The sequence below is a fragment of the Polypterus senegalus genome, chromosome 10 (assembly GCF_016835505.1).
Source record: "Polypterus senegalus isolate Bchr_013 chromosome 10, ASM1683550v1, whole genome shotgun sequence".
NCBI classification, from domain to species: Eukaryota; Metazoa; Chordata; class Cladistia; order Polypteriformes; family Polypteridae; genus Polypterus; species Polypterus senegalus.
Genome location: NC_053163.1, coordinates 129761527 through 129776440, shown reverse-complemented (window position 1 = coordinate 129776440; position 14914 = coordinate 129761527). Strand labels below are relative to the sequence as shown.

Here is a 14914-nt window from a genome sequence, read left to right as displayed (position 1 = left end):
GCAACACAGGAATTTCCTTTTAGATAAATAAAGCATCTATAACTAATATGAATTATACTGGGTCCCTATAATTAAGAAAATATAGCAAAATAGTTAAGGGGACAAGTACATTTTTCCGAGAGGCAGAATCCAAGCTACAATAGTTCTAAATGTGGGATAAGCACAATTAGAAACCAACAGGACAAAACACACAAATATATAATGGCCAAGTAAAGGCTACTGGTGTGTTCCACCGCAAAGCGTGGCACAAAAAGGCACATGGCAGCCCGCCTGGAGTTTGCCAAAAGGCACCTGAAGGACTCTCAGACCATGAGAAACAAAATTCTCTGGTCTGATGAGACAAAGATTGAACTCTTTGGTCTGAATGCCAGGCGTCATGTTTGGAGGAAACCAGGCACCGCTCATCACCAGGCCAATACTATCCCTACAGTGAAGCATGGTGGTGGCAGCATCATGCTGTGGGGATGTTTTTCAGCGGCAGGAACTGGGAGACTAGTCAGGATAAAGGGAAAGATGACTGCAGCAATGTACAGAGACATCCTGGATGAAAACCTGCTCCAGAGCGCTCTTCACCTCAGACTGGGGCGACGGTTCATCTTTCAGAAGGACAACGACCCTAAGCACACAGCCAAGATATCAAAGGAGTGGCTTCATGACAACTCTGTGAATGTCCTTGAGTGGCCCAGCCAGAGCCCAGACTTGAATCTGATTGAACATCTCTGGAGAGATCTTAAAATGGCTGTGCACCGACGCTTCCCAACCAACCTGATGGAGCTTGAGAGGTGCTGCAAAGAGGAATGGGCGAAACTGGCCAAGGACAGGTGTGCCAAGCTTGTGGCATCATATTCAAAAAGACTTGAGGCTGTAATTGCTGCCAAAGGTGCATCGACAAAGCATTGAGCAAAGGCTGTGAATACTTATGTACATGTGATTTCTCAGTTTTTTTTATTTTTAATAAATTTGCAAAAACCTCAATTAAACTTTTTTGACATTGTCATTATGGGGTGTTGTGTATAGAATTCTGAGGAAAAAAATGAATTTAATCCATTTTGGAATGAGGCTGTAACATTAACAAAATGTGGAAAAAGTGATGTGCTGTGAATACTTTATGGATGCACTGTATGTCAGAATTTGATTTTATGATTGATTTTTCGCGTTTCAAGACCCACCTCATACGTCGAGTATATGCAGTATATTCAGGTTGTTCCATTTTGGTGGATGATATTTCTATGTAACCAGTACATAATTGGGAATGAAGGGAATCCTGAGCGTAAAAGTGAGCACTCTTTACTTCCACAGTCTTGAATGGTCACCTGCAGTTGAATGTGTTTTTCAAAACAGTGAACCTTTTCTGATCATAGTTTATGAACTACTTTCTAGACATGTAGATGTTGTGGCTTAAATATAAAGCAAACACACACTTTGTCAAGTACTAGATGACAGTTTAAGTTCAACTGACAGAAGCAGTGGTAGAACTTGCATTAAAAAAAAAAAAAACACATCAATGCAGCCCTCCAGGACTAAAATTTGGAACCCACATGGTACATGACCACTATGACCAACACCCACCTTCTCTGCACTTTTCTCAGTGTTCAATGGCAACCCTTGACTCGACGTACCTTGTCATAGCCTTTTTTTAGGATCTTCTCTGGCCGGCTGCAGGGCTCTGGACTCTTCCTCCCAGACACCTGCATCCAAAACAAAAAAATTAAAACAAAACACTTTTTATGTACCTTTCTTGTCACTCTGTCCTAGATGAGCCCTTGGACGTCCATGCTCCCCATTCACTCACCTTGTTATTAGCAGAGCTGTGCTTTTGCGTCGGTGCTGGATCCCGACTAGGGAGAGGCGATTCCTCACTACTGTTGCTCTCGCTGTCCACGTTCAACCTGCCGGAGAAGAGGATCAAGGGATAATGAAAGGAACCAGATGAGGGGGGGAAAAAATAAAAACATGCCAAATCCTTCACCAATTGTAACTCATTGTTTCAGTCAAACGAATGCAAGCCTGCATCTTGTTCCTTCCATACAATTAATCACAACCAATGTATACTATAAAACTAACTTTGTAAAACTCTGAAATTCAATTTTGTTAAATCAGTCATGCATTTTAACAAACATATAATGTATTGACTTTTATTGATGCTTTTCATTGCCATTTCTTTGCTTATTAACTTGTATACCGCTTTTCATATCATTGATGGGAAAAAGCACCAAAAACCTTTCACTATGCCTTAAGTTCTAGCATCGATAAATGGAATTGATGCTCTTGAGATGTCACTTTCACAAGATTAGCTAGAATAGAACCTGCTTTCTTTCATCATTTCTGCTCTGTTCTCACAGAATGACTAAGATGTAGAGAAACACATTTAGGTGCACCATTAAACAACTAACTATAGATTGTTTATATTGTGAGATGAAAATAGGCAAAATGATGATGTGTTTAAGAACAGTCAGAGGAGTGTGAACAATAGTTACAAGGTTGACTTCATTCAGGCATTCCTTAATTAAGAGATGCTGGAAACACCTAATTTGAATTACACTACAGCACTTGGTAGTAATTTCAGTATACTAACTATTAAGTGCCTAAGAGAGAACTCCTCCTTGTTTCTAAAGCTAGGCTGATGTATCTGTTACTACTCTGCACTTTAAGATTTGCGCCTTAACTGTGTCACCATATTTACCTGTGAGTACAATTAGTTTTGATACAGTGGCTTGGAAAAGTATTCGAACTTTTCCACATTTTGTCACGTTACAGCCACAAACATGAATCAATTTCATTGGAATTCCACGTGAAAGACCAATACAAAGTGGTGTACACTTGAGAAGTGGAACGAAAATCATACACGAGTCCAAACATTTTTTTCAAATAAATAACTGCAAAGTGGGGTGTGCGTAATTATTCAGCCCCCTTTGGTCTGAGTGCAGTCAGTTGCCCATAGACATTGCCTGATGAGTGCTAATGACTAAATAGAGTGCACCTGTGTGTAATCTAATGTCAGTACAAATACAGCTGCTCTGTGACGGCCTCAGAGGTGGGAGCAACAACACCATGAAGTCCAAAGAACACACCAGACAGGTCAGGGATAAAGTTATTGAGAAATTTAAAGCAGGCTTAGGCTACAAAAAGATTTCCAAAGCCTTGAACATCCCACGGAGCACAGTTCAAGCGATCATTCAGAAATGGAAGGAGTATGGCACAACTGTAAACCTACCAAGACAAGGCCGTCCACCTAAATTCACAGGCCGAACAAGGAGAGCGCTGATCAGAAATGCAGCCAAGAGGCCCATGGTGACTCTGGACGAGCTGCAGAGATCTACAGCTCAGGTGGAGGAATTTGTCCATAGGACAACTATTAGTCGTGCACTGCACAAAGTTGGCCTTTATGGAAGAGTGGCAAGAAGAAAGCCATTGTTAACAGAAAACCATAAGAAGTCCCGTTTGCAGTTTGCCACAATCCATGTGGGGGACACAGCAAAAATGTGGAAGAAGGTACTCTGGTCAGATGAGACCAAAATGGAACTTTTTGGCCAAAATGCAAAACGCTATGTGTGGCGGAAAACTAACACTGCACATCACTCTGAACACACCATCCCCACTGTCAAATATGGTGGTGGCAGCATCATGCTCTAGGGGTGCTTCTCTTCAGCAGGGACAGGGAAGCTGGTCAGAGTTGATGGGAAGATGGATGGAGCCAAATACAGGGCAATCTTGGAAGAAAACCTCTTGGAGTCTGCAAAAGACTTGAGACTGTGGCGGAGGTTCACCTTCCAGCAGGACAACGACCCTAAACATAAAGCAAGGGCAACAATGGAATGGTTTAAAACAAAACACATATATATATATATATGTGTTAGAATGGCCCAGTCAAAGTCCAGATCTAAATCCAATCGAGAATCTGTGGCAAGATCTGAAAACTGCTGTTCACAAACGCTGTCCATCTAATCTGATTGAGCTGGAGCTGTTTTGCAAAGAAGAATGGGCAAGGATTTCAGTCTCTAGATGTGCAAAGCTGGTAGAGACATACCCTAAAAGACTGGCAGCTGTAATTGCAGCAAAAGGTGGTTCTACAAAGTATTGACTCAGGGGGCTGAATAATTACGCACACCCCACTTTTCAGTTATTTATTTGTAAAAATTGTTTGGAATCATGTATGATTTTTGTTCCACTTCTCACGTGTTCCCCACTTTGTATTGGTCTTTCACATGGAATTCCAATGAAATTGATTCATGTTTGTGGCTTTAATGTGACAAAATGTGGAAAAGTTCTGAATACTTTTGCAAGCCACTGTAACTACTGAAAAGCAGATATTAGCACAATTATATTGCTCAACAGATAAAATTTAAGGCTAACAAAGTGGTAAGTGGTGCAACTGCACAGCTCCATGATAATGCATTCAAATCCTTGTGCTGGCACAAAATGTATGAAGTTAACATATTCTTTTATTTAGGTGCACTGATGCTCACACATTTAGAGTAGAGTAAGCAAGTGTGGATAAGTGAGCAATTCCTGCAGGTACTGCCCTGTACAGTACAGGTCTCGTGTCTGAAACTTCCAGGGTAGGCATTGGTGCCCTGTGACCCAATACAGGAAGAACTGGCAGGTCTGGCAGCAGACCAGATTTTTTTTTTCTTTCTTTTATTGAAGTATGTGTCCTTATCTTGTTGTTTTGGAAGAAAAGCTTTACCCCAAAACTGCACTTGTCACTTTTTGTTTGAAATACAAACTTCAGAGGGAGAAGCCTCATAGAGTACTTCATTAACCAATTAGCATTCCAGCACATCTTAACTCTGTTCCCTTTGAACATCTCTTACGAGAAAATAAGCAGACATGATGATAGTCCATCTAATGATTTTAGTGAATATTTCACGTTTTAATGCTTGTGTAACTGACATTCCTGTTTCCATCCATCACATCTCCTGAATACGCATCATTAGAATAGTATCATGCGATTACTTGACTTTTCTGACGCGACCAACAGTTATTTACTTCATTTGCTAGCTTGGCAGGAGATATTAAATTGCTGATGACAAGCTACAGTTCCTACATTAACACTGCTACTGGTAATAAAAAGCTTTCAATAGAATACTCCAGTTACCTTGCTACAGATTATGGTGGACTCCATACTAACTAGCATATATGGTTTAATATAAATATAACTGCTTCTTAACATAACTCATTCACCGAGAGCAAACATTACTACATATTACAAATGATCAAATACAGTATCTGCTAGGGCTTTGAGTAGGCTTTAACTTAAAGTGTGTCTTTAAAGCGAATGATTTTTAAGTTGTTATGCAAATGAAACTAAAATTGTATGAATTTAGCACTTCCAAGTACACCAGATTTGAGTAACTGATGAAGATATTGGCAACTAAAGCACAGCAAAACTCTTCCATACAATCCAATGAGAAACAATGTACTGTATAACATGCTTAATTTAAACGCCTGATAACTATACACTGTATGTGTATTAGTAGAATACATTACAAAGCTCTTTAAGATTATCATCTTAAAAGATTCATAGGCCAAAGAAAATCAATACCACTGACCTGGAATCCCTATTGGGTGAGCTGGCTTTCACAGGAGTCTCCTCTTCAGAGCTGCTGTCATCATCATCTGTTTCTTCAGAACCGAGACTGTCTACCATAGAGCGCAGGGGACCTGAAAAATAAGCAGCTTTTATCCCCTGAAGCAATACCGCAATTATTTTAGAAAAAGAACTTGTTTTGAATAAAATCCTCAAGCTGCCTGGGTGGAGGCAAGGAATTCTGAACTGAATCTTGGGCAAACTAGAATAGAATAGTAACTCGCCAAGAAAATATTACAGATCCTTTTTATAGTGCCAAACTCAACAATTTCATTGACTACAAACAGGGTTGTCTTTAAAGAAGAGGCTGAACTGGCAAAGGAAACACCATTACCTGTTGTACACTGCACCCTTGTTTCTGTTCCTTCCCGCAGGTGAACAGAATTGTTTGAAATAGGATGTATTCATTTAAATGGAAAATGTTCAGATATCTAGCTGGCTATGGCTGGTGTTGGCAAAATGTGTATCACTTAGATGCAGGAGTGGAGGATGTTTGGTGGTTACTTCACGTTCAATCGGAAATGAAAACGTAGCTTACCAAAAAGACCAAAAAAGAGAGGGTTTTTGGTGAAGAAAAAATTTGATGTTTAATCATTAAAAGGTGAAAAATGCAAATAAATAGTCCATCATCCACCCATTCTAAAACACATACAGATTGGAAGAGTACTGACAGATAAAGAAGAAAACTGCCAATAATGAAAAACACTGGTAGGAAATCCTTTGACCCTGGTAAACAGGTCATAAATGACTAGGTACTTGTGTTTTATTATTAGACGAGCAAGACTTAATAGAAAAATTAAACCAAAAGGGGAAAAAAAAAAGCTGTGTGGTGTAAAACAAACTTATTTTTACTTTACAAGCAGTGCATGTATAGTTTAAGAGTATACCTGTCATTTTCTAAGCCACTTAATCCAGACCATGTTCGCAGTGGGGGATCTGAAGCCTATCCCAGTGTGCATAGGGCACAAGGCAGAATAAACCCTAAACAGGGCCACCAGTCCATCGCAGGGTGGACACACACAAGCACAGACCAATTTAGTGTCACCAGTTTACTTATCCTATATGTCTTTAGGCAGTGGGAGGAAACCCATGCAGACAATGAGAGAACATGCAAACTCCACATTGGGAGGACCCAGGATATTTTCATTTGATGATTGCTAATTGTCCCACACTACAAGCAAAGAGAGTCATCTTTTTGTCCTTTTTTCTGGTCCCTTCATCTTTATTCACACTACTTTCTTGCACTCGCCATGCATGCCATTTTCCTACCAGACAGCGAATGACATTATCACTGATGACAATAATCCAATCCATAGGTAGAGGTCAGAAGAGAACACAAACAGGTGTGCAGTGCTAGTTCCTGAATCTGAGAAGGTCCCACTGCAACCATGTTTAAATATCACAGTAACTACCTTGTCAAAAATACTATATGGATGCAAAAAAATGAAATTAACCACCTTCTCTTGACTCCTCTAAATCAGGGGTTGCCAAGTCCGGTCCTAGAGGACCACCGTGGCTGCAGGTTTTCATTCTAACCCTTTTTCTTAACGAGTGCCCTGTTTGTGCTGCTAATTAACTACTTGTGAATTAATTTGAATTGAATTGCTTTTTTAAGATTTGTTCCCCTGAATTTCTTCATCGTTCCTCTGAATTGCTCAATTTCTTTCCTTAAATGGCACCCAAACAGAAATGAAATGTGAAGTGAGACAACAGAAGACCAACAAAGTCGGGGCCTCAAACTCCAACCAATTTCACTCCAACGAGCTGCTTAATGAGATGCCAATTCTTGTTATTAATTAAACCCGTTCTTTAATTTCATGGCTTGTTGCTGCTCTTGTGGTGCATTAGCAGAGATTTCTGAATTTGTTGATTTTCTCTTGTCTAAGAGCTGCGTTAAAATGTTTTGTGGACCTGAGCAGATCAACATTCCTGAGACCTTCATCTTTCTTTATTTTCAGATATTGTATGATGGACACCAGTTGTTTTGGCTCATTTTGTATCTCATTATTGTTTGGATGCTAATTAAGGAAAAAGAAACAATTAAGGGGTCTGAGTCTTCAAGTACGAGTCAATTAAAATTAGTTCAAAAGAAGTTACTTAGCAGCAAAAACAGGCCACTCATTAAGAAAAGGGTTAGAATGAAAACCTGCAGCCATGGTGGTCCTCCGGGACCGGAGTTGGTGACCCCTGCTCTAAATTACAAGTGATACCGTACCCCTAGAAATGACTGGTACACATTTCATTTGACACATGCTAGCTGACAGGATCAAATAAACTTGGACAGACTGCATACCTTGACTGTGGTTCTGCGAGGGCTGAAAATCTGAATCTGAACTCGAGTCACAGCTTGAACTGGAATTTGATGGGCTGGATGGCACCGACTGCAAAAAGAAAGAGCTATGGGTCAGTGCTGTGTGAAAAGAACCTCACTGGAAGGCTCATATGGGTTAATAGCAACACTCTCCCTATCTATCTCAGTCTGATGCCTTTTCTCCCAGTTTATTTTTACCTCGCTCTATTTTTCCTCTCCCTAGTCTAGTATGCCTCCTTATTACCTCCCCACCCATTTTCTTTCACACACTGCCTCCCTGTGTCATATCATTCTCATTTCCCCTTTCCTCCTCTATTAAATTAATGGACCTTGCTGACATAAACTAACAGGTAGGATTAGGTGAACAGCGTTGCTTACCTCAGACTTAGATGTGGCCTCATCCTCAGAGTTAGACTCTTCACTCTCCAATAGCTTCTTGACATCCTTGTGTTCAGTTGTCTCAGGCTTCACTTTTGCCCAACGGGCACTACCACCTTTATCCTTAGGTGGCTTTTTTTCAGGGAAGCCAGAGGGGGGAGGAGGAGCTGCAGAAGAGGCCCCAGAGGTGGAGGATGAAACCCTGGGCGATGTCCCTGTGAGCCCAGGTGCCTTCCCTCCCTCCGAGCCTCCCTTTTTCTGTTTCTTAGTGCTGGGCTTGGGAGACTCTACACTGGAAGGACGCTTACTAGAACCCTTAGATTCTACTGAACCTCCACCTCCTCCCCCTGTCCCCCCACCACCTCCCCCCCCACCCTTAGGGGACATGCCCTCTAATTTGGAGTCTTTCACAGTCAGCTTGGGCTCCTTAAAGGCCGCTTTGGGTGGAGCTTTGCTCTCCTCTTTGGTGCTCTTGCTGTCCGCTGGCTTTCGTGCCACTGGGGAATCTTTGGGCACCTTACTGGTCTCCTTCTCCCCCATTTCATTCTTTGCTGAAGCTTTGCTCTCTGAGTCTTTACGAGGACGCTCCCGGTGTTCCTTGGTCACTTTATGTGGTTTGGAGGCCTTACCACCTCCACCAGCAACTCCACCACCTCCGCCGCTGCCATCTTTAGACACATCCTAAGGATGCAAAGAGTAAAATCAGCTCAAGTTTTTCTCGAGTTTAAATCTTACGCAGCTAAGGCTGGAAACATTACAGATGAGATTTTAGTGACATTAGTGGGATAATAAGGACTAACTTTAGCACTTTAACAAACTCGCTGTCATTCTCAAGACCTGCAGAATTTGTATTCCAAATGAAATGGTTAAGAGGACAGTCTCACTCCAATCATGAAGTTTTGTGTAACTTTAAGTTTCTTACCACTATTAATTTTACTTCAGCTTTCATCACACGTGGCTACTCAGCTCAGAAACAATCAACCTTTATTTCATAAAACACTCTTTTTTAAGTATTGCCCATCCCAGGGCAATTTAAAAAATACAGATACATAGTACATTTGTTAAAGATTAGTTTATACAGCTGAAGAAGCTCAAGAGCTGTCCATCAGTTACACAGTGGACTGGAAGAAGAAATGGAAAGAGCAACCTTATAATTTAATCTTCTTCTCCACTACATCACACTGTTTGCCAAAGGTCTAATTAAATAATTAATTACTCACTTTTTGATTCATTTCCTTCATAAGATACTTGGCACTCACTGACTGTACTGAGACAAATATTTCTAGAGCCTTCAACAGCCAGTAAAAGATCACCTGATTGGTTGATTTTCTTCCTCACTGATGAAGCAGCTAGTTAAAGTAATCAAACAGGCCAACAAAAACTCTGCACTTAGTATGTGGGCCAACAACAACAGAGCACATTCACAGGAGGCACTGGACAACTGTGTGCCAATTGTTCTTGATAAAAATAAATACAAATAATATATATGAAAAACTAGATTGTTTAGAATAAATAAACTGTAAACTAAGATAATCAAAGTCCGAAGAAGCATTTTCAACTTTACATTACAATGAATACATATGAACTGCGATTTAAAGTCAACAAAACTTCGGCAACAACCTGAAGCACCCAGACACTTTGGAAACCAGTGCAGAACAGCATGTCAGTCCTACTGGAGGTTCACAATCATAAGACCATTATGCTAAAATACAGAAGACTATCCTTTTAAAATAGACACCGATATAATAGAGAGAAACTAAATGTTTATGGCTCAGTACTTAAACTGACATTTGTAACAAGGATTACCCAGATGACTACGTGCAAATCAATTTCTGGAATTGTCAGATACACTACACTGATACATCTGTTCAAATGATTTCTGAAGGGTGATTTGACCAGAGATGTACCTACCTTTGATCCATGTGAAGGCTTTGTCTTTTTAGGATCTGAAAATGCAGACAGTGGAATTGTAGGTAAAATAGGGTAGTCTGGGCTTGGCCTTGAAACCGACTCAGCTCCTTCAGGCATTACCATAACCTAAACAACAGAGTACAATTATATAAAAACAGCTTATATCAAGGAGAGTGTATTAGGGGGCAAAAAAAAGTTCTTTCATTCACGCTGTGTCTTCAGATCCTTCTAGGTAATAAAAAAAACATCCTACAAGATGGACTAGTGTTGCTTTTAGCATGGGCTGCCATGCGACGATGCTCACTAGATACCTAATAGGTCATCTGAAAGTTTAAAAAAAGTTAATTTGATCTTGTTAACCCCGATTGTGACTAGGAATTCTACGGAAGTACAGTTATTACTTACAGGGTAATGCCCCAGTAACTATTTGGACAGCCATCTAGTGAATGAAAAAATATCATGCTGCAAAAAAAAAAATCATGTATTGCTATGTGTTTTGCCACTCATCTAAAGTAACTCATCTATATTCATAAGCAAGGGTGGAGCCTTCAACCAAAACATAATGGCGGGGAAATGAGAAGCTGTAAGGTGAGTTTTAGAACAAACTGAAACTTAACCAATAGTGGAATCAAGCAATAGTGATGACAAAGTGAACTAGTCATCAAACATCGACACTCACAGCGAAACTGGGGCATACAGTGAATTTGACCACCTGAAGGTTCACCCTGGTGAATGGCAAAAAGGACAAGAAAGATGTTGTTTACAATGCAGTAACTGGTGCTCATGTCAGGGTTGTGGAAGTAACTAAGCCTTGTGCTGTGGTGGCCTACAACAGCACAAGGAGCCCATCGATTGTGCGGATCAGGGACTGCCATTTTATACTCTTATGCACAAGCAACAGATAAAATGTTATAAGAAAAGTGTGCTAAGAAACACACTTGTACTGTCCCAACAGCAACACTGGGGTCTGTGTTAGTGACTGTCTAAAAACATATACAGTATCATGAAGGATGTGCTCTTAATCTGCAGCAGTACAGCAGTGGACACTAGACATACCTTTCCTACTGTATTTACATGGATGCTTTGGTATTTTCATGTTTCTATTACACTTAACATTTTTATCTTGTTGAAAATAATTCAAAATTTTTGATTTGGGGGGGTCAACAATGCTAAGGAGGTGAAGAAATGCTCGTTTCTCTGCTTGTGATCTTAAAGAGCTGAGTAATACTAAAATTGCCAATCAAAATACAGTTCTGAAAAATTACTGACAAAATGATACAAGCAAATTACCAAGCATATAGGAGAAATTTCTGTACAGTGTGGACCTTTTACATAGAGTCAAATTAATACATTAGATTACTTAAAATGCACTCTAACAAATACTGCTAAGATATTTATTTCACACAAAAATGTAAGTAAAATAATTTGGCAAGTAAGATTTGTAATCATCAGGGGCCTCATGTATAACGCCGTGCTTAGAATTTGCACTATAACATGACATAAGCACAAAAGCCGAAATGTGCTTATGCACAGAAAAATCCAGATGTAGGAATCTGTGCGTACTCCAACTTCCGCGTTCTTCCGCTCCATAAATCCTGGTCAGCGTGAAAAGTAACACTCGTGCACGCGCCTTCTGTCCCGCCCCGACTCCTCCCAGAATTACACCTCTTTGAATATGCAAATCAATATAAATCGCCCTTAAGCTCAGCCTTCTGTGAAAAGACAATGGGAAAAGCACGGGGGAAAATATAAGAATTTCAGCGAATACCAAGTGTAGGCAAAGAAAAGCATACTATTTGTTCATAAGCATACTACTCACGTTCATAAAGTTGCACAGTGCCAAAATAAAAAAGAAGTTACATATCAAAGTCGCAGTGAAAAGGCAAGTTGTAGCCCACCATCTGAGCTTATTAGGTCACAGACAAAAAAATAGGCACACAGTGGTGAAAAAAGCACGAAATGTCAACCTAAATCTCGAAATTTCCACTTTAATCACGTAGTTTATTTTGTCATTAAAGTAGAACATCATAAACTTCATCTTAAATTCATTTAATTTACTAATTTCTCAAATCCCATTGTAACTAAAGTAGCACGTTAAATGCTTTGGTTTGTATTTGATCTTCAATGTGCTTTGCGTGTGTGAATCACTATGTGTTTCCGTTCTTTCTCTTCCTCCGACAGGACACAGAATCCATTACATTTGTGATATTACAGCTCTCTGAATAATTAAAATACTGAGATGTACTGTATACGTGATATCATTTTCATGATGATTGGAACGAAAGCATGTTAATTAAACATGGAAACACGACGGCGCAGTGATTGTTTGATGAAATAATTTATTGTAGCAGTACTGTCTCTTTCAAACATACTAACCTCCAATTTCTGTCGTTACTTTTCTTTACCCAAATACCCAATCGCCACACAATCAGCCCTGTAATAAACGTTAAGCCATCTGTAAGCTTAGAACGACGATTCTTCAAAACTTTTAAGGAACACTGAAATATCTTCATAGTACGTGTTTAATTATTCTATCCATCTATCCTTCCAGTGTCGCGCCAGCCTCAGCAAATATATAGCGCGCAAGGCAGGGACAATCTGTGAACTTGGTAGTGCTGCGGCACTGTGTCCTAACATGTTTAATTATTAACAATACAGATTATTTAAATGAAAAAGTTGTATCTGTATAATATAATCAACATATTTTGCTGCATTTCATCTTAAAAATGATATCCACATCATATATAAATACGCGCTTTATAAACTGGCGCAGGTTGTGTAATATTATAACTGTAGTGCAAGTTTACAGTGAGGTGATTGTACTTATAAGTACTAACAGCTCTACAAGGAGCAATTGATTGAGTACGTTTATAGTTCTTGGGATTAAACTGTTTCTGAACCGCGAGGTCCGTACAGGAAAGGCTTTAAAACGTTTTGCCGTGGCTTTGGCAGCATGTGCCTGATGCTGTATACCGATAATTCTCTTTCCGATCAGCTGCTGTGATTCCCCACTCAGATACAGTGATATAAATACTCTGAGTGGTGCGGTGAGAGTAATATGGAAAAAGATGATCCGCTGTGGCAACCCTTAAAGGGTGGAGCTGAAAGAAGAAAAAGAAGAAGGTGCAGTGAGAGTAACACTGCTAAAGCAGTTATGGAATTTGAAATACTATGACTAATCCCTGGATCATTATATTGTTACAGGTAATCTACAATCAGATGCATTACACTAATAAACAATATGTGGTTAGTTTTAGTGTATTTATAAAGCCGCATCAGAAATGTGGTTCTAAGAAATAAAAGGGTAACCACACAGGAACAGTAGCACTGCTTTGACGCTGGGTGCCGCCAGTCTGCAAAACCAAGCGGAGAACTTGCGTACAACAGGGTATAAGGTACCGTGGAAAAGTGCGTGGCTTTACGCCAAGTGTAGGTTTTACACATCGCGATTTGAATGTGGAAAAGTTCTTATACAACATCTCTGTGCGTACGCACCGTTTATACATGAGGCCCCAGGACTGAAGGTAAGGTTGAAATAAATCAGGCTGAGAGCTCACCATGGCTGGATGAGATTTGATTTCTAAAGGTTGGTGGTTCAAGCGACTGGAAGTATATTTACTGTAAGAATTTGAATTTTGCAGTTCACTAGACATTACTAGAGCAGGTTAATGAAATATATTCTGTTCCACAAGCACGCTAGCCAAAAACACTATGCGAATAAAATAAAATTGTAAAATTACATCCTTACACCTGTAAATCCAGTTTGGGGTTGCAGAGTTTATGTTAGAAATATTGTAGGGACTAATACTGGAGAGCATGACCAGGGCTGTGAAGTCAGTAGATAAATCCTTTGAGTCCGACTCCGACACCTTAGTTTCCGGTACTTCTGACTCCCACTCCTCTGTATTTAATATGCTAATGTATTTTCCATGTTGATTTAACCACAGAATTACTGGATAAGAAGCTGACCGTCTACCGTATTGGCCAATTTAAACAAAAGACAAGAACCCCTGAACACACATCAGGCCATAGCACACACCTACAGTACATCATTACACTTGTTTACACTCAAATGAACTTGTTAAACATTATATCTGAAATAAAACGAAAACACTTTTTGTAATGTACCACAATCCAGGTTACAATATGGGAATGTCAGGTCGTTTAATAGCTCAGCTGAACTTTACACTAGCAGTAACACAACTATGCAGTGGGCTTAATTAAGTACTTCTCTGATGTAAGAATAATGACTACTGTGTGTGAAATGGGACATCTGAACTTACTGTACTTTTTTTCATTACAATTTACACACGTGGACAAAATTGTTGGTACCCTTCAGTCAATGAAAGAAAAACTCAAAATGGTCACAGAAATAACTTTAATCTGACAAAAGTAATAATAAATAAAAATTCTATGAAATTTAACTAATAAAAGTCAGACATTGCTTTTCAACCATGCTTCAACAGAATTAATAAAAAAAAAAAACTCATGAAACAGGCCTGGACAAAAATGATGGTACCCCTAGAGAAGACTGAAAATAATGTGACCAAAGGGACATGTTAATCCAAGGTGTGTCCACTAATTAGCATCACAGGTGTCTACAATCTTGTAATCAGTCAGTGGACCTATATATAGGGCTCCAGGTAGTCACTGTGTTGTTTGGTGACATGGTGTGTACCACACTCAACATGGAGCAGAGGAAGCGAAGGAAAGTTGTCTCAGGA

General features: G+C 39.7%; 1 protein-coding gene across 1 annotated transcript in view; it reads right to left on the bottom strand.

The window, feature by feature from the left end:
• mllt1a (MLLT1 super elongation complex subunit a) overlaps nt 1-14914 on the bottom strand; it is a 37753-nt gene that overhangs the window by 12744 nt on the left and 10095 nt on the right. Inside the window, exons 5-10 of the mRNA XM_039766627.1 lie at nt 10191-10316; nt 8280-8960; nt 7884-7971; nt 5553-5664; nt 1793-1889; nt 1620-1688 (exon numbers count right to left, since the gene is read on the bottom strand). Of these exons, the coding sequence (XP_039622561.1) occupies nt 1620-1688; nt 1793-1889; nt 5553-5664; nt 7884-7971; nt 8280-8960; nt 10191-10316 (1173 nt within the window). The remainder of the gene's footprint in view (nt 1-1619; nt 1689-1792; nt 1890-5552; nt 5665-7883; nt 7972-8279; nt 8961-10190; nt 10317-14914) is intronic.